Here is a 20227-nt window from a genome sequence, read left to right as displayed (position 1 = left end):
TAATTTTAATTGTTCACTATCATGTCATTCTTTAACCAATTAAGATTGTTACTTCCGTTTCTCTCTCTCAAATCGAATCTAAAATAATTCTCCCTACTAGTGGTTCCTCATATTCCGTATCATTTTTTTTTTTTCATATTCTCTCCTCAACACTTCCATCATATTTTATTACATACGAAGAGCATAGGTATTATCCAACTATATACTCGATAGATGTAGCAGCCACTTCTTACCCCAAAAAAAAAAAAAAAAAAATGATACTACTCCCCTATGAGTCTATGACACATGCCATTGGCCAATCACTGTAGATATAGTTGACCCGGCCCAGACATTCTTAAAACCCTAAAAACCCTGAAATCCCCTGAATCTTAACTCTTCCCTAGTCTCACTTTGTTTCCCTTTGACCAATCTCAATCTTTGTCTCTTTTTCTCTCTTTCACTCCACTTCAATATGGACACACCCTTGCTTCTCAGTTGCTCTGCTTCAATGGAGTCTTCTGTCTCCTCTTTACTGGATTTTCTCAAGGTTGAACTTGTTCTAGCTTCTCTTCAATCTCTTGCCTTTCTCCAGAGATTTCTTCTCCTTTGTTTGGTAATTTTTTCTCAACCCTTTTCAATTTCTTATTAATAATTGATAGAATTTGGGTTTTTTTAGGCTATTTTTTTCTGGGTTTTTGTTTATAGTGAGTAATTGCAATTGGGTGTCTTTTAATTTCAGAATTGAGTTCTTTTTTGGGTTTAGTGGATTTTTGTGATTAAGGAAAATGTGGAATTAATTTTAATTTCGTGTTTGATGTTCTACCTGCTTATTTACTGTTTGCAGTTGGCATTTGGGTGAAAAAGTTCAATGCTTTGTTAAGTATTATGAATAAAATGTTGCAATTTTAAGGGATTTTTGTTGTTGAATTTGTATTTATAGTTAAGTACTTGCAAGTGGGTTTCTTTTTAATTTCAGAATTGGGTTCTAATTTTGGATTAAATGGTCATTATTAAATTGTATCAATTATAGTAGCTGACTTTGTGCGAAGATTTTTGACGCTTTTCAATGATTTGACCTTTGACTGATGTTCCTGAAGAGGGACTCACTGTAATTTTCCCAATTGTGCAGTTTTGATTTGGCAATGATGGTGTTTGCTAGTCTTTTCACGTTGCATTTGGGCACTTATATATAGGTTTAATCGGTCTTTTTGCATCTTGGTTCTTAGACATATAAGATGTATTCATATATTATATGGGAAAATTAAGATGTAGGTGAATGCACTGGCCGGTGTGCTTTGGCTTTGATGAACTTCCTATAATATGTGTCCAATTTCGGGTGTCCATTTTATATGATAGAGATCAATTTTTGGGAGAGAAACACTTACATAATTGAGATTTTGGTGGATGCACTGGCTGGTGTGCTTTGGTTTAGTTTATATTCGAGTTGAGAGATTGCTTTTGTTTTAAATAGTGTACAGTTCTGAGAAGCATAATGTTTTAGCATGTTTCACTTTTTGTTGGTCTTGTTGACTTGGACTATTGATCCCCCCCCCCCCCCCAACACTCCCCCACCCACCCCCCCCCCCCCCCCCCCCCTCCCCCCTTCTGTAGGCACTAAGCTATGTAAGTATAGTGAATTATGTAAGAATAGCAACTTGGCCTACCATCAACTCCTTCAATTATGTCTCATATATTTGATTGGTTGATTGCATCGGGAACTTTATTGTGTACATTGTATATCAGTATATGTATCCAAAGCTTAATAGTGAGGACTTGATAGAATTTGGTTCCATGCTTTTGTATCAGTATTATTACAAGGATCAGATCTTGGTTATGTGCTCATGTGCTCATGTGCTCATGTCTTCAGCAAACATTTTGCCTTTGGTATAACCCTTTTGTAGTTAAAGCAAAATACCTTTTTGAGTAGCTGTAGTCCGACCTGCTTCTGATGTCCAAATGACTTCTTTTAATGAGCTTGTTCTCCTATAATCCTCACCAGTTTTACTGTTTCTTTATCATTTTTTTTTTCTTTGTGACGGGCTTCTTTCTTTTAGTTCCTCACCTTGATCTGATTATCCTCCTGTTTTACTTTACCATTACAGACTGCAGAACATCTTGCAGACAATAATCTTTTCAAGAACAAATGGTATTTACTTACCTTTTACATTCTTTCAATATCTGTTGTGGTGTGTGGAATATTAGTTGACTGGTGATTACTCTGAATTGGCAGGATTTCTTTGTCTGATGTTTACGAAGTAACGAAAGCTGAAGGTGAGGCCAAGGATGCCAGTGATTCAGAAAACGATGATGAAGATGATGATGATGATGGTGATGGTGGTGATGATGACGATGATGATGATGAGGACTTCTCAGGAGGTGAGGAGAGTGATGATGATGGAGATCCTGAAGAGGATACGGCAAACGGTGGTGCGGGTAGTAGTGATGATGATGACGATGACGACGACTCCGATGATGATGATGGTGACGATGATGATGAAGATGATGACGATGAAGAAGAAGACGACGATGATGAAAAGCAGCAACCGCCACAGAAAAAAAAGAAGTGAGATGGAATGTTTGTATTTACTCTCCCCCTTTCTTCCCTTTCTTCTCTAGGTATTGTCATTGGTGGGGCTTTTGGGTCTTTGGTCTCTATTTAGGATTTCAGTAGACAAAATTAGTTTCAATGTCTTCATGATAGTTTAAAGTTTGTTTATGTAGATGGGGGAAGATTCATCTATGTCCTTTGATAATGATCAAAGTTCTCTGTGTTAGGCGTTCGTTAGATCTGTTTTATGTTAATTCATTTAGTTCATAATTTTTACATTGGAAATGATTTACCTTGAAATGGAAGTCCAAGAAACAGCACATTTTGACAAATTCATGATTCTGTCCTTAACTTGATTTTTTATGTTCAACAAACCTAAAATTATAAAATTTCTTTAGTCCAAGAAACAGAACAAATTGACAAATTCATGATTCTGTCCTTAACTTGATTTTTTATGTTCAACAAACCTAAAATTATAAAATTTCTTAACTATATGAAGACCTTGTTGAGGCAGAGGAAAAACAGAGCACCACAAGTCTGTCAATGCTGAGAAGCATAAGAGAGCGAGCGCCTAAGATTTACGTGCACTGTGCTTAGAAAAGATTTTGGGTAAGGAGTGCCATATAATCAACTGAAAGTCTAGTATGTAAGAATAAGTAGAATCAATTGTCATTTTTCTTACCAGTTCTAATACACTTGTTGTGTTTTAGCAACACAAATATCATATCTAGGTGTAATACTTGAGTTGGATGAGTAAATGTGAATGTAATTCTGGGAAAAATTGCAGTGTTATTTGATTGATTTTGGTTTCCTTTGCATAACAATTTGATCTTTTTGAATTTAACTGGTTTTCTTTACAAATCAAGGTTATGAAGCCAGTGCATTTTTAAGTTTATATACTATGCTTTGACATAATTTCAATTAGCGTGATTGGTACCCTGAATCTGGATACAAAAAATTTCCTTTACAGGTTACTAAGTCCTTTTGAAGTTCAATTTACTTAATATACAGGTTTGATCAACTATGAGATAGGATTTGTTCAAAGATGATTAACGGTTTCATTATTGAGATCTACTTTTTTTTTTGAAGAATTATTGAGATCTACTTAGTATATCCGGATATAGAAAAAAAAAAAAAAAAAAAAAAAAAAAAAAAAAAAAAAAAAAAAAAAAATTAGCTTAACACTATGCTTTCAATAATATGATTGATCTTTTCGAGTTTTGACTTGTTTCCTTTACATAACAATGTGATTTGATCCTTTCAAGTTTTGACTGGTTTTCTTTACATAACAACTTGATCTGATCTTTTCGACATTTGCCTTGGTTTTCTTTACATAACAATGTGATTAGAACTTTTTCAAGTTTTGACACTGGTTTTATTTTAAAACAAGGTTATCATTTATCAAGCCGGTGCATTTTTACTTTTTAATATACTATACATTGACATAGTTTCAAATACTTGGCGGATTGATCACCTAAATCTGGTTACAGAAATTTACTGCCAAAAACAAAAATAAAGTTACTCTGTGCTTAATTATGAAGTTCAGTTCACTTAATTATTGCTCAGCAAAAAACTGACATTATTGGGTGATAGCATTCGTACATAAACTCAATCTGCTATGAGATAGGATTTGCTCAAAGACGTGCATATTGTTAAGCTAATTTAATTTAATTTATTTTTTTCTATATTGGGATATACTAAGTAATAGGTCTCAGTAATGACACCATTAATAATGCTTAGCTTGTCTTTGAACGAATCCCATCTCATAGCTTATTGAATCTACATGTGAATGCTGTTAGCTTATCACGTTGTGTGTAGTTGAGCAAAAATCAAGCAAACTAAACTTCAGGACTGAGTAACTTTTTTAAGAGGAATTTTGTATTCAGATTTAGCTGATCAATCATTATTAGAAACTATGTCAAAGCATATTATATATGTTAAAAAAATAAATGCACTGTCTTGATAATAACCTTGTTTTGTACATAAAACCAGTCAAATTCGAAAAGATCACTTTTTTTTTTTGGGTGCATAGAAAGATCACATTGTTATGTAAAGGAAATCAAAGTCAAAAGCAATATCTTTTCCCGTGTTGCTAATAATCTGATCCAATTCCATCCATTAGTGCAGATGGAAATGGAAAAAGAAGAAAGCAAAGAGTTGCTTGATGAGTGCTGGGGGATGATCTTTGATCGTCTCCATCATAAGAGTGACCAAGAATCAATCTCTTTAGTCTGCAAGAGATTCCTGTCAATCGCCAATTCCTTACGAATTAGCATAAAGTTCTCAGATTATACACCAATCTCAACCATCTCTAGGCTGCCGCAACGATACTCCAATCTTAAGAAGATACAGTTCTGTAACTTCAGAGGAGACCTGAATGAAGCTGTTACTTTGATTTCACGGTCAGGGTTAGACTTGGAAGAGTTGATTGCTTTGTCACGCGATCAATGTAAACGAGCAGTTTGGTATGAGGAGGTGGGTTCAAACATGAAGAATCTGAAAGTACTCAAATTTTCAGTTGGACATTATGGAGATGCTGATCTTGTCAGAGTAGCAGACTCATTTCCTAAGCTCGAAGAACTGTATATCGAGCATGACGGAGAAAATACTATTGCTTTGACCGATGAAGGGATAGATTATATGTCATCCAAGCTCAAGGGATTACGCAAGATAGACCTTTCAAACAAAGCACATATTCAGATAAGTCCCTTGTTTTGCTGTCAAAAAACTGTCCATTACTAGAGCATATTAAAATTTATGATTATTATACTGTGACAGAAGAAGGAATTTCATTCCTTGTTAACAATAGCCATCATTTGAACTTATTATACATACGTAAATCTCTTAAGATTAATACATTTGGAGTCAATGGCTCTTCTAATTTCCTAGCCAACTTACGATCTCTAAGGCTCCAAGATGTTGACATATCAGATGAGTTTCTCTTTTCTATAGCAAAAGCACAAATTTCTCTGAACTACTTGGCTTTAATAGGTTGCGAAAACTACACGTTTACTGGGATCTCAAGGCTTCTACTGCACACTTCTCAATCTCTGAATTCATTAGAATTGGGGGGGTCCAGGGGAGTAAAATTCCTCACAAATGAGCATATAGAGTACTTGTCCTCTTTTCTCCAAAATCTGACATCAATTAATCTCATAAATTGTTCCAATCTATCTGATTCAGCTTTTGTTATGATCACACAAAAATGCCCTCGTCTGTGCCATTTTGCGATGGTTGGTTCAAGCCTCCAAAGAGAAGAATACAATTATAATGGCCTAATGAAGAAGAACCGTGCAATAAAGTACTTGGACCTATCTTTTCATGATGATTTCAACCCTACAGTTCTGATAAGACTTCTTAACTTATGCCCCGAAGTGGAGAAGCTCGAGCTACTCCACTGTTCTTTCCTACACCAACTAAACATTCCTGATATCCTAAAGTGCAACAGGAAGCTTGTGAAACTGGATTTAGAAGGATTCGATAATATCGAGGATTTGACTATAAAAGACATGGAGTTGGAGTTGTCAGTGTTAGAGGAGTTGTATTTGAAATTTTCAGAAATGAATGATGAATTGCTTATAAAATTTGGGAGGATATGCCCCAGATTGATTCACCTGGATCTGTCATATTGCATTGAAGTGACAGAAGAAGGAATAAAGGAAGTGGTAAAATCGTGTAAACAACTGAGATACTTGAGCTTAAGTTGCTGTATAGAAATGGATATCAATATAATAGCATGGATAGTGACAAACAGACCATCCTTGAGAAAACTGGTGTCATCATCTCGTGATTATCCAGACGATGAAAGCCAGAAACTCTTCCTGCAGCAAGGCTGTCTTGTCCTCAAGGATCCAAACCTACTTTGAAGAATCTGATTGAATGTAATTTGTGTAGTTTGAATTTGGTTATATTAATAAGTACACTAGTAGATTATTATTATTATTATTGCAATTTCCTGTATCTGATTGTTTTATTTCCGCTTTCATGATCAAGATCTGTGTTCTTTTATTTTGTTAGGTTACCTATTTACCTCGCCTTGGTATGAAGATTGAGTATAAACACCTGTTGATTTTTAAGTTAGAAATGTAATTAACTCAAAAAAGGATCTAGACATTGAACTTCCAATTGGTATCAAATTGACATTGAAACGAATGTAATACGATCTCATATGACTATATTATTACTTATAGATTAGTGTTAAATTGTTTCTCTTCCATGTGCTCTTTAAATTACAATACAGTCCATGCTTTGCTGTTTAAAAAGTCGAAAATTTGGTCATCTCTGTTAATGTTCTGTTTCAGAGTTAGTCTTTACAATAAATATCTGCACATATGTTGCTGTTTCATTCTTTTGGCAGATTTGGTAGTAAATTTGAGGCATTCTCATGAAATATTGTATGCTTAATCCAAAAGTGCAGTGTTATTTAATTGATTTTGGTTTTTGCATAACAGTTTGATCTTTTCGAATTTAACTGGTTTTCTTTACAAATTAAGGTTTTGAAGCCAGTGCATTTTTTTTAGTTTATATACTACTTTGACATAATTTCAATTATGTGATAACCTTAATCTGGATACAAAAATTCCCTTAACAGGTTACTAAGTCATTTTGAAGTTTATTTTACTTAATATACGGATTTGATCAACTATGAGATAGGATTTGTTCAAAGATGATTAACGGTTTCATTATTGAGACCTACTTAGTATATCCCGATATAGAAAAATTAAAAAATAAAATAAAATTAGCTTAACACTATGCTTTCAATAATAACATGATCGAGTTTTGACTTGTTTCCTTTACATAACAATGTGATTTGATCCTTTCAAGTTTTGACTGGTTTTCTTTACATAACAGCTTGATCTGATCTTTTAGACATTTGACTTGGTTTTCTTTACATAACAATGTGATCTGAACTTTTCAAGTTTTGACACTGGCTTTATTTACAAAACAAGGTTATCATTTATCAAGCTGGTGCATTTTATAGTACATTGAAATAGTTTCAAATACTTGGCGGATTGATCACCTAAATCTGGTTACAGAAATTTACTGAAAAAAAAAAAAAAAAAAAGGTTACTCTGTCCTTATGAAGTTCAGTTCACTTAATTATTGCTTAGCAAAAACACTGACATTATTGGGTGATAGCATTCATACATAAATTCAATCTGCTATGACTATATGAGATAGGATTTGCTCAAAGACGTGCATATTGTTAAGCTAATTTATTTTAATTTATTTTTTCTATATTGGGATATACGAAGTAATAGGTCTCAGTAATGACACCATTAATAATGCTCAGCTCGTCTTTGAACAATCCCATCTCATAGCTTATTGAATCTACATATGAATGCTATTAGCCTATCACGTTGTGTGTAGTTGAGCAAAAATCAAGTAATTTAAACTTCAGGACTGAGTAACTTTTTTAAGGGGATTTTTGTATTCAGATTTAGGTGATCAATCACTATTAAAAACTATGTCAAAGCATAATACATATGTTAAAAAAATAAAAATGCACTGGCTTGATAATAACCTTTTTTTGTACTTTTATTTTTTTTTTATTTTTATTTTTATTTTTTTTTTGGAGCATATAAATATCACATTATTATGTAAAGGAAACCAAAGCGCACTGGCTTGATACATTTTTTTTTTTTTTTTTTTTTTTTTTGAGCATATAAAGATTTCACATTGTTATGTAAAGGAAACCAAAATGCACTGGCTTGATAATATCTTGTCTCATGTTGCTAATAATCTGATTCAATTCCATCCATTAGTGCAGATCAAAATGGAAGAAGAAGAAAGCAGAGATTTGCTCGACGAATGCTGGGAGATGATCTTTGATCGTCTCCATCATAAAAGTGACCAAGAATCAATCTCTTTAGTCTGCAAGAGATTCCTGTCAATCACCAATTCTCTACGAGTTAGCATAAAGTTTTCAAATTATACACCAATCTCAACCATCTCAAGGCTGCTGCAGCGATTCTCCAATCTTAAGAAGATACAGTTCTGTAACTTCAGAGGAGACCTGAATGAAGCTGTTACTTTGATTGCACGGTCAGGGTTGGACTTGGAAGAGTTGATTGCTTTGTCACACGATCAATACAAACGAGCAGTTTGGTATGAGGAGCTGAGTTCAAACATGAAGAATCTGAAAGTACTCAAATATTCAGGTGGACATGGAGATGTTGATCTTGTCAGAATAGCAGACTCGTTTCCTAATCTTGAAGAACTTTATATCGATCATGAAGGAGTGTATACTACTACTGTCACTGATGAAGGGGTGGATTACATGTCATCCAAGCTCAAGAGATTACGCAAGATAGACCTTTCGAACAGAGCATTTATAACAGATAAGTCCCTTGTTTCTCTGTCAAAAAATTGTCCATTACTCGAGCATATAAAAATTTATGAGTATAATAAAGTGACAGTAGAAGGGATTTCATTCCTAGTTAACAATAGCCATCATTTGAAATTATTTTACATATGTAAAGATCTTAAGATTGATACATTTGGAGTCAATGGCTCTTCTAATTTCCTAGCCAACTTACGATCTCTAAGGCTCCAAGATGTTGACATATCGGATGAGTTTTTCTTTTCTATAGCAGAAGCACAACTTTCTCTTACCGACTTAGCTGTAATAGAATGCAAAAGCTACACGTTTACTGGGATCTCAAGGCTTCTACTGCACACTTCTCAATCTCTGAAGTCTTTAGAATTGGGGGGATTCATGGGAGTAAAATTCCTGACAAATGAGCATATAGAGTACTTGTCCTCTTTTCTCCAAAACCTGACATCAATTAAGCTCATTGATTGTTCCAATCTATCTGATTCAGCTTTTGTTATGATCACACAAAGATGCCCTCGTCTGTGCCATTTTGCGATGATTGGTTCAAGCCTCGGAACAGAAGAATACAATTACGATGGCCTAATGAAGAACCGTGCAGTAAAGTACTTGAACCTAGCATTTCATCGTGACTTTAGCCTTACAGTTCTGAAAAGGCTTCTTACCATATTTCCCGAAGTGGAGAAGCTCGTCCTAAGTCATTGTGAATTTGTACGCCATGATAAACTGAATGTTCCTGATATACTAGAGTGCAACAAGAAGCTTGTGAAACTGGATTTAGGAGGATGCCATGGTATCATCGAGAATTTAATTGCAAAAGACACGGAGTTGCCAGTGTTAGAGAAGCTGATTTTGAAGTCTTCACTTACAGATATAAATGATAAATTGCTTACCAAGTTAGGGAGGGTGTGCCCCAGATTGATTCACCTGGATCTGGAGTTTTGCCTTCAAGTGACAGAAAAAGGAGTAAAGGAAGTGGTGAAATCGTGTAAAAAACTGAGATACTTGAGCATAAGTTCCTGTAGGAATTTGGATATCAGTATAATACCATGGATAGTAAGAAACAGACCATCCTTGAGAAAACTGGTGTCATCATCTCGCCAATACCCAGATGACGAAAACCAGAAACTCTTCCTGCAGCAAGGCTGTCTTGTCCTCAAGGATCCAAGCCTACTTTGGATGTTTATGTAGTTTGAATTTGAGTTTATTATAATAAGTACACTAGTAGATTATTATTGTGTGTATCTGAATGTTTATTTCTGCAACGAATGTAACACGATCTCTTATGACTATATTATTTCTTATAGATCAGTGTTAAATTGTTTCTGTTCCATGTGCTCTTTACCCGCAAGATACTAAAATATACAGTAATGTGTGATTATAAGTTGCTGCTTTTCCTCTGTTTTTAGCCCTGGAATAGTCTTCGTACAGTAGATCTTGATTTAGTTAACAAAGAATTTTATCAATAATGTCTCTTATAGTCTAAAAGCTCATACAGTCCATGTTTGCCTGTTTAAAAAAGTCCAAATTTTGGTCATCTCTGTTAATGTTCTGTTTCAGAGTTACTCTTTATGTTAATCTAAAATTAGCATTTATGGCTCGAATCTGGTAATTACTTGTATATACGAAAATCAAATTTTTGCTGAAATCTAGTTTTATTAGCATATTTCAATGAATTTAATTACAATAATACCGCGTAATTCAACCCTCTACTACTTGACTAGTTAATTCATCATTATTGTTTACATTTGCATCTATTTTCTCCCTTTTCATTGCCTTTCTACCCTTCTTGTTTCTCTTCTTCTTTCTTTTCTTTTGTTTTTGAGAGCTTTGATCTGATTTCTTCTGCTTTAACATTTTAACAACTCCAGCAAGGGCAATATCAGGATCCTCACTCCTTATAAGCTCCTCCGCGGCTTCAGCAGGACTGACATCTGTTGTTTTGAGCAGTTCCTCAATCTTCGAAAATAGAGGATGCTCCCCTGATAGGCCAAGGTAGTTGGAAGCCAGGATTCGGAACCCCGGCATCCTCAAGTAAGACATGTGGATGTGCATATCCATACGTCCTGGACGCAACAAAGCCGGGTCTAACCTTTCCTTATAATTCGTTGTCAAGATGATGATCCGCTCATCTCCGCAACTAGACCACAATCCATCGATAAAGTTCAATAGCCCTGAAAGCGATAAAGTGTTGCTAACTTCGGCTACATCATTGGAATTTGGCTCACCTCCTGTTTGAACTTCAATATTATCATCATTATCGTATTCATTGTAATAGTACTCATCAGAAGTATAACCATTGTACTCATGATTTTCCCTTGTAAGAGGAGCCTTCTTCGACAACCCTGTGGCACAGTCGATATCCTCGATCACAAGTATAGACTTATTGGTAATGGACATCATCAAATTCCTTAAGGTAGTATCTTTTTCGATGCCAGAAAGCTGTAAGTCGTAGATACTAAACTTAAGGTAATTCGCGATAGCTGCAATCAAGCTAGATTTGCCAGTCCCGGGAGGTCCATACAGCAAGTACCCTCGCTTCCAAGCTCTCCCAATCTTTTTATAAAACTCCTTCCTCTTTATAAACCTATCGAGATCATCTACAATCGACTTCTTCAACTCCGGATCCAACGCCAAAGCATCGAATGTGAAGGGGTGTTTAAACGACACGGGGTTCCAATGCCTCGATGACATCCCGCCTTGATACGTGTACAGATAGATATCCTTACTCATCTCGATCTTGGTGTCGTAACTCTTCATCACGACCGAGGGAATATAGCTACCGAGAATTATATCCTTGTATTGAGGATCGAAACTCAACAAAAAGGATTTATAGACATTAGAGGCATTAATCTGCTGTTCTTTCTCTCCTTTATCATTCTTGCAAGAAAACTCCCAATGTAGTTTCACATTTACATTATTTTCGTCTAATTTTACATACTCGACATACTCTTCCCCTTGCGATAGGTGGTAGTACACTTCATGACCGTGGTCCTCGTCCCTACGACATCCCTCGAGTTGTGTCGATAAAGGCTTGAGCTTGTTGGCAAGGTATGCTTCACAAGCCTTGTATACGCCGTTGTTACAATTGTAGCCTTCGTTTTTGTAGCACTCTCGAACGACTAATGTAAAAATCTTGGGGTCTAAAATTGATGGTTTCTTGAACCAATTCAAGACTTTCTCATTAATGTATTCACGTATTTGTTCAGGGACAAATTGATTGTAAGATTGTTGACCTAGTGTTAAAAAAGCCGAAAAAGAGGCATAGTACCCGAATATAGACCCTACATTAAATGTAGTTTCCATGGTTTAAGCCGGGATAGGGATTTTTAGGGTTTTTCTAGTGACGATATTCTCTCCGATTTTTAAAAAATCGGAGAGATTAAAGGGTAGAAACTGGAGGAAAAGGAAAGGGAGGAAAATTTAGCTAGTAACACTAGCTGTATTTCACTGAAAAGTGAAGAAACAACTTGTATTTATAGAGTGTTGTGTTAAACCGCCATAGTAAGGAGGCACGAATTTGTTTTTTTTGTGGAAACCTAAAACTAAGATAAATTTAGGGGAATACATGATAAGATTTTTAGAAAGTTAGTTTAAGCAAATACTTGGAGGCCAAGCTCTTGTAAATAAAATTAAATAATAATAATTTTTTTTTAGAAAAAAGGGCTTGGAGACCAAGGAAATTAATTTAATGCTAATCACCAAATATGAGTAGAGGGAGAGGAGGATTATTTGGTGGACAATAGGTCATGCTGACTCATGGTAGTTGCGTGGGTTCTTTGATCGATATTTTTAACAGAAAGTTTTTTATCTTCTTGATTTATAAATTAAAGTATAAATAGACATAGTATTTATACAAAATCAAAGATAACAACATAACTGATGAAACAATCAAACAACCTCCTAAAGCCTATCTTATATTCTAAAGATATGTTTTATATATGTAAATAATATAAATATTTATTAGCAAATCATATTTTAGCATTAATTAAAAATATTTTTACAAAAATATTAGTTTTAGAAAATCAGTATGAAAATTATATAATAAAAATAAATCATACAAATATACTTTCTTATATCCAAATATCCAATATCTTATATCTCTAACAAACTTATCGGTGATGGACATCATTAAATTTCCTAAGGGCCAAGGCTTGGTAGGTCAGAAGCTGTGAATTGTACTCCTTCCATCATCTCTAAGTGATTGAATAAAAAAAAGTAAGATAGGGTCCAAAGGGGGTTATTGCCTTATTAATTAGTTGATTAAAATTGAATAAATAAACAGGCTAGTAATAATTTTAAAAAAAATAAAATAAAATACTTGCAAAAAAAGTGAATAATAAAATAATTAGATAAGGGATTTGGTTTATTAAATTAAAAGTGAATGAAGTAGTAGGTCGATGATAATGAAATGAGACTTTATTAATTAATTGTTTTCCCTCAAATGCGAAGAAGAGTTGCAATGCCAAATCCATAAATATGATTACGTACTCTTTTATAATTTCCCAATTTCATTGTTTGGGCATTAAACATTTTTTTTTTAAATTATTATCTAGCACAATACTGCCATTTGAGTTAACAGTTTCCAGTCAATTGGAGGAAAGTCGCAAAACTAGCAACTCAAATTTGCCTAAGGGATGTCAGTAATAAGGTGTGTGGTGTATCAAAATGAGCTCATAACTTCATACGCACTTGAAAAATTATTACAGTAGTAAATTTGATCTCATAATAAATCCACTTTTAATTAAATTTTAATTTTAATGAAGAAGGCAATACCATATACTCAAATAGTATACATACATACATACTCATTAGTCATTAATCATTCACCAACCAATTCAAACACACGTTAACAACAATTCATCAATTATATATTTATATTACAACCTTAATTGCAATTCTTATACAATAATTTGGCCTAATTTAGCTTCCGTATTTAAAGGTTAAACATACATATAGCTAGCAGAAAACTAAGGAATATAATCGCGCAGATGATACCATAATATATCATAGCTTTACTAGTTTTTGTTGCACACACACACCACCCGTAAGAGGTACAGGATTCGCGCATGTACTACCAGGGCAACAACCAGGTCCAAATGTAGGGTTACAATACGCGCCTACGGCTGCACACATCAAATTGTTTTCCATAGAAGCGGACGACATTATTGTTGCAATTCTCTTGTTTTCAGCCTCCAAAGGCTCCGTTGGAGCTGCATGAATATGCAATAAAAATAAACACGCAATCCGTTTCTATAAAGTATCGTATGCAACTATGCTTGTAGCATGTCTAGCTATGAATGCAAAAAGTACAAATCAATTAATAAGAACTAGATTGTACCCGTGCTAGTTGTATGTAAGAAATATAGAATGCCTATAATTGAAAAACAAAGGTGGTTGTAATAACTTCTAATTGATGAAAAGTCGAAAAACATTTCTATTATTATCTACAAGTTTTTTTTTTCCTTTTTTTGGACATGGGCTTAAACAAATAGAAGTAAACAATATTATTGAAGGACGATAAGCTAAAATTTGTTGTGACAAGGACATGCCATGTGCCTAATTCACGTCCAGCCACGCTACACCTACACCAATTAAAGGTCTTATTGATTTATTCTACTATATACGGAGTAGTATAAAATTTAATTGACAATAAAAAGCCTAGTTTAGAGTTTATTATTGAATGAATCAACAAAAAAATATAAATCATGTAGAATTCAAGATTTTAGTAACCTGTTGCAGCACACCGCACGATTATCATTGCTAAAGTAGCAAGAGCAAAGAAATTGGGTGAGACTTTCATCATTTTAACTAGTATCGAAATTATTAATCTCTTGTATTTAAATTACAGCTAAATAATGCTTTCATTGCCTATAATTTTCTCACATTAGCTTTGTAATTTATAGAAGCTTAGGTTGGTACCCTCTTCAACATAAAAGGGAAAGTGTAAGTTTTGGATTAAATTGAAGCCGTTGGTCATCAGATATAGTAACCTACACATGCCTTTTTTGACGGAACTTGCTCATGCATTTTGTGATTTGTGTTAAAATATTCATTATTATTCCTGAAAGTTGTAAGTTTGTAACTACTCCGTAATAGTTTGTATGATGACATGCTAAGAAATTTTCTTCTTATCAAAGTTGGCTTCAGAGGAGGAGAGAAAGCTCATTTGATTATGCCTTTTATAGATTTGTCAAAAACTGACCCGAACTCAAACTGAAAAAATTATTCAAACCCGATTATACTTGAAATGTTTGAACCTGAGAAAATAGTAACCCGATATGACCCGTTTTGAAACCAATACTAGATCCATGTTAACCAAACTAAATGAGAGCCGAACCCAAACGTTACCCGACCAAACAAAAAAAAAACAAAAGAATTTTAATTACTCTACCATAATTTGTCAACCAAACAAAACAAAAGAATTTTAATTTATATGTAATTTCAAAATGACACCTCAAACTCTCGAAGTAGTGTATGAGTTTTACAATTTACGCCTAAGCCAGTTTTACAATTTACTTCTAAGCCAATATTAGGCGAATACTGAGAGTGAGGGATAGTTCAAGTGGTTAGAGCACATCTTCCGGTTTCAGGTGATTCTGGAATCGATTCTCATCACTTACCCTTGTGGCTCTTTAAACACACAAAAAAAAAAATTTAAAAAAAAATAAGCGTGTTGTCTGTACGAGTATTACACAAATATATAATATTATAAAACTTACATCATAAAATTTATGACATAGCACCACATACATGATGACATGACTATACATTAATAGTTGGATACTTAAATTATATTTGAACCATTACATCTCTTTGAAATCCCAACTTTTCATTACCAAACTATTTCACAATTAATGTTACTTTATTAACATTGATTCTAAAAGTTTTTAAGCATTATTGCAATTTGCTACGAGTACTTAATTGTATACATCTCTGTTTTTATCCCCAACTAATTTTAACTTTTTACCTTTATTATTACAACTCAAGGAAATTTTTTCATTTGGTATTTAACTTTGAGCATCGCCCGGGCTTTAGGGCCTGTTCATATTTACTGAACTAAGCTGAACTGAACTGAAATGAATATTTTATGTGAGAGGGAAATTAAGAGCTAAACTGAACTGAACTAAAATTAAGTAAATGTAAACAGGCCCTTAAACTAGTTCAAATTCAAATTTATCCCCTTAAACAGGCCTTTCCCTTCTTCCTTAAAATCATCGATTCTTTCATCCAACTTCAAATTCATCGGAAGAGAGAAAATGAGCAGCACCAACAAAAGTCTTGCAAACAGTAATTATCCATTTAGACCCCTACTAGGTAATTAGACTACTAGTCTACTATGTGTCGATTAAAGCGACCACCACGCGTCCACGCCACCCAAGGTGTAGTCTTCAGCCCTTGACTACAGTCAATTCACTTTATTACCTCTTCTCCTTGTAAACCTCTTTGTAATCATCGCTGCATCAGTTGAAAATGAACACCATTAACAAAACACTTCCAAACCATCTAATATTTCATGTAAGTTAAGATAATGACTGGCTCCAAATAGATATTTCATGTACTAAACTTTGGTGATCAGCGTTTGCAACAAAATTCTTTGCTCAAGAATGAGTACCTGTTGTGTTAACTTAGATTTTCTTTTCAGGATTTTGTCGAGAGATTCTGTGATTTTATTGGAAATATATATTCACATAGGGGTGTCCCAGTAGAGGAGATGGGTAAAAGGGCAAAGTCTTCAGCATCCTCAAGGTCAAGTTGTCAAGTTCCAAAAAGAAGAAAAAAATTGGAAGAAGAACCAGAGCAAATCACGGTATGTGTTCTCAATGAAAAAGTTTGCTTTAATTTTGAATTATTTTTATTGATTTAATGGCTTTGCAATTTGATTTAGTAGAATTATGAATGTTCCTATTGTCGCCTTTATCTGTTTACTGCCAAAGATTTAAGAGATCATATTCTGTTTCTTTTGGCATTCAGAGTGGTACTTGGGCAGATTAAAACCCTTCAGCAAGAATAATCTGCCGCCCAAGTACCACTCTGAATGCCAAAAGAAACAGAATATGATCTCTTAAATCTTTGGCAGTAAACAGATAAAGGCGACAATAGGAACATTCATAATTCTACTAAATCAAATTGCAAAGCCATTAAATCAATAAAAATAATTCAAAATTAAAGCAAACTTTTTCATTGAGAACACATACCGTGATTTGCTCTGGTTCTTCTTCCAATTTTTTTCTTCTTTTTGGAACTTGACCTTGAGGATGCTGAAGACTCTGCCCTTTTACCCATCTCCTCTACTGGGACACCCCTATGTGAATATATATTTCCAATAAAATCACAGAATCTCTTGACAAAATCCTGAAAAGAAAATCTAAGTTAAGAAAACAGGTACTCATTCTTGAGCAAAGAATTTTGTTGCAAACGCTGATATCGATGGTTCAATCATTCAGCAACTCATTATATGAACATATACATTCTGTTCGATATTTTCTAGCTCCAATATGATAAATTTAGAGGGTTATGATCTCTAGAAGTTATACTGCTAAATATCAGACACCTGCAAGAATAAAATATTTAGATTGAAACCTCCCATATTTAGCTTGATTGAAGCAAAGCAATTCTCAAGTAGCATTCTCCACCACTATAATCTATGTAGTTTTCCGGTTTTCCCTCTTTCTGCAAGCATTTTGTTTTATATCCTATGTGAAACCAACATGAAAAAACAGGTGATCAGTAGTCTCAAAGTCCTCTGTCATATATAATAAACTAATTTGTTTTTATGCATCCATTTAGGTACCTTTACTTTTACTTTAGCTTGTTATACTATGTTAATTCTATCTACAGTACAAGTTTTCATGTGCTAACATTTTTGCAAAATTTCAGTTGCTTCTCATAGTCTATAAGCTAGACCAATTTGCTCAGTCTCCTAAGAAATTTTATTTAGGTTCAGTCTAATATCTTTGAATTAAATAAGCATATGTAACTTACAGTCCCTTTAAAGTTCATTTTTTTTAACATTGCCGTATACATTCTACCCTGCATTAATAGGACATGTGATAATTTAACATCAATTATTGTCGTTTTTGGGCAATAGTTTCCTATACAACCTACAAGGAACAATAGTCTAATGATATGGAACTCCCATAATGACTGAAGTTAAGTAGCTTGAAGGTGACATTCCACACATTAAGAAAATTTCAGTTTTTTGGCAGATATTTAGACTATCTTTTCCTCTCGATCTCTAGGATGGCCTGCTGGCTGTTTGAAACCTTCAGATTTCTACCTTCTCTTTTCCTTCCTATGTATTCTGTTGTTTTCTACTTGATGTTCGGTGTATTGGACATTGCATAAGGGTTTACTTTTTTTAGAAAAGCTGTTTGGGTGCTTTGATTTGTATAGGTCAATCCTGATGTTAACTCTTGATTCTTTAGCTTTGTGACGAAGGAGGGGTGGGGGTGATTCATCACTTGTTTTGAAATAACTACATCAACACCGACACTTGGGGAGGGGAGGGGGGGGGGATAAGACCTTTAAATTCTTATTTTTCCCTTCTATAAGATCAGAGAACTAGTGAGATTTTATTATGCAAGCTATCTTATTTTGGGGAAAGAAATTTTACTTAATTTCTGCTTAAGATTATGGAACCTGTCAATTAAGTTTCATCATCTATGATACAGGGGCTTTACTCATCATTTGTAAGCAGCAATATAGAAACTTGAAATTTGTTTTGTGATAAGACCTTTAAATTCTTATTTTTCCCTTCTATAAGATCAGATAACTAGTGAGATTTTATTATGCAAGCTATCTTCTTTTGGGGAAAGAAATTTTACTTAATTCCTGCTTAAGATTATAGAACCAGTCAAGTTTCATCATCGATGATACAGAGGCTTTACTCATCATTTGTAAGCAGCAATATAGAAACTTGAAATTTGTTTTGTGAAAACTTGCATGCATACAGATTTGCAAAATCAGTGAAATTTAGCTTACATTTTAGCAGCCACGGAGATCTTTCCTTTCATGCGAAACAAGCTTGTCTGACTCGACTCAATTTCTTCATGCCTTGCAGCTAGGATGGATTGAGAAGATCACCTGTCATATTCTAAACAGCCTGTCTGACTTGATTTCTCCGTGGCTGACTAGAAGAATGAAGAGAATGGTCAGAGTAGATTATCTCAGCTTTGTGTTTTATGTAGCCATTACAAGTACAATTAGCTTGGTTAATATTAGTATTACTCTTGTAGGTTTCTAAAGATGTTGATCTTTTGGGTGTTATTTTCTTGCAAACTAGTATCAGAAATATGTACCGTGTGGCTGTGTGTTTCAAAGTTTTATGCTTGCTGACTTGCTGTTCACTTGCATTTAGTCTGGGTTTCATTTGTTATTGCCTTATTTTTTTTTTTTTCCTATTATTATTATTATTATTATTATTTTTTATAACCTTATTCAAGGGGTTTGTGCCCCTTTACCCATTTACCACTAATGAGAGATAATAATATCGTAGCAACTACTGTATAATTACCTAGCTACAGTATATTTTTTCTACTGCCATGTCATTTGGTTTGGATTTGAATTTGCTCAATTCTGGTACACTATGCCTTAGGATCGGATTTGGATTGGCATCTGTTGGGTCAATTTGGGTTCTTGGTTTGTTTCGGTCGTGGATAATTGAGTTGAGTTTTCGGTTCAAGTTTAAAATTGGGTCATTTTGGATCAAGTTAAGACTTTGGGTCAAGTTAAAAACGGTTAAATCTTCGTACATTCAAGTATTTTGGATTTATTAATTTGGGGTGTTTCGAGATTATGTTTGCTTTTTTTTTTTTTCTTTTTTTGGACAAATGATTAGATTTGCTCAATGTAAAGGAATGCTTAAAATAAGTAATCTATTCAAAGTACACTTTATCATAACTACAAAATTAAAAAATATAAAAAGACTTATTGTTTGCAATGGGCATATAAAAAAAAGTCCCTCTCTAGGGTGAGTGAGTCCCAAGCTAGGGTTTGTGAGTGCGTGTTCCAGTTTCCCTTCTCTGAGTGCTCGATTTTCAATAATTTCTCTAGATTCCTTCTTGTATTCGTCTGCTGATGTCGAATATGGGAGATGAACTTGTTAAAGAATGGGAAAAACTTCGGCTTACAGATGAGGAAGGGATAGTGTTAGGGGGGGACTATGTTGAGATTGTTAGTGATGATACTAAGGCCAAATTGAACCTTACTTTGGTAGGGAAATTGTGGACTGTAAAACCGTATAATCTTGAAGCTATGAAAAGAACTTTGACGAATGTCTGGAAATTGAAGGAAAAATTTGCAATTAGGGTTGTTGAAACAAACCTCTTCGTCTTTCAATTCTTATGTGTGGAGGACAAAGAACG

The 20227-nt window shown here is 34.1% G+C and overlaps 3 protein-coding genes and 1 pseudogene across 3 annotated transcripts; 3 read left to right on the top strand and 1 right to left on the bottom strand.

Annotated features, from left to right (window-relative positions):
• Window positions 1–394: 394 nt before the first annotated feature.
• On the top strand, window positions 395–2699 carry LOC145621054 (uncharacterized). Its single transcript, XM_081675788.1, has 3 exons — window positions 395–592; window positions 2082–2125; window positions 2210–2699. The coding sequence occupies exons 1-3, from the start codon at window positions 452–454 to the stop codon at window positions 2544–2546; spliced, it is 522 nt and encodes a 173-aa protein (XP_081531914.1). The 5' UTR covers window positions 395–451; the 3' UTR covers window positions 2547–2699.
• Window positions 2700–4660: 1961 nt separating this feature from the next.
• On the top strand, window positions 4661–6393 carry LOC145619982 (uncharacterized). Its single transcript, XM_081674651.1, has 2 exons — window positions 4661–5192; window positions 5306–6393. Exons 1-2 carry the CDS (start codon window positions 4661–4663, stop codon window positions 6391–6393), a joined length of 1620 nt encoding a protein of 539 aa, XP_081530777.1.
• A 1910-nt stretch (window positions 6394–8303) lies between these two features.
• LOC145619981 (F-box protein At5g51380-like) lies at window positions 8304–10052 on the top strand. Its single transcript, XM_081674650.1, has one exon. The coding sequence runs from the start codon at window positions 8304–8306 to the stop codon at window positions 10050–10052; it is 1749 nt and encodes a 582-aa protein (XP_081530776.1).
• Window positions 10053–10562: 510 nt separating this feature from the next.
• On the bottom strand, window positions 10563–12167 carry LOC145619980 (AAA-ATPase At2g18190 pseudogene; annotated as a pseudogene).
• Window positions 12168–20227: the final 8060 nt, after the last annotated feature.

Source organism: Chenopodium album, chromosome 27, assembly GCF_948465745.1.
Source record: "Chenopodium album chromosome 27, dcCheAlbu1.1, whole genome shotgun sequence".
In the NCBI taxonomy this organism is placed as follows: domain Eukaryota; kingdom Viridiplantae; phylum Streptophyta; class Magnoliopsida; order Caryophyllales; family Amaranthaceae; genus Chenopodium; species Chenopodium album.
Note: the sequence above shows the minus strand (reverse complement) of the source record. Positions and strands in the feature narration are given on the sequence as shown.

Excerpts from the sequence above, each read along its gene's own strand:
- LOC145619981 (XM_081674650.1), top strand. The coding sequence starts at position 8,304 with ATGGAAGAAGAAGAAAGCAGAGATTTGCTCGACGAATGCTGGGAGATG.
- LOC145619982 (XM_081674651.1), top strand. The coding sequence starts at position 4,661 with ATGGAAAAAGAAGAAAGCAAAGAGTTGCTTGATGAGTGCTGGGGGATG. Across the intron at positions 5,193-5,305 it reads ATCCAAGCTCAAGGGATTAC|AAGAAGGAATTTCATTCCTT; the intron begins GCAAGATAGACC and ends ATACTGTGACAG.
- LOC145621054 (XM_081675788.1), top strand. The coding sequence starts at position 452 with ATGGACACACCCTTGCTTCTCAGTTGCTCTGCTTCAATGGAGTCTTCT. Across the intron at positions 593-2,081 it reads GATTTCTTCTCCTTTGTTTG|ACTGCAGAACATCTTGCAGA; the intron begins GTAATTTTTTCT and ends TTACCATTACAG. Across the intron at positions 2,126-2,209 it reads AATCTTTTCAAGAACAAATG|GATTTCTTTGTCTGATGTTT; the intron begins GTATTTACTTAC and ends CTGAATTGGCAG.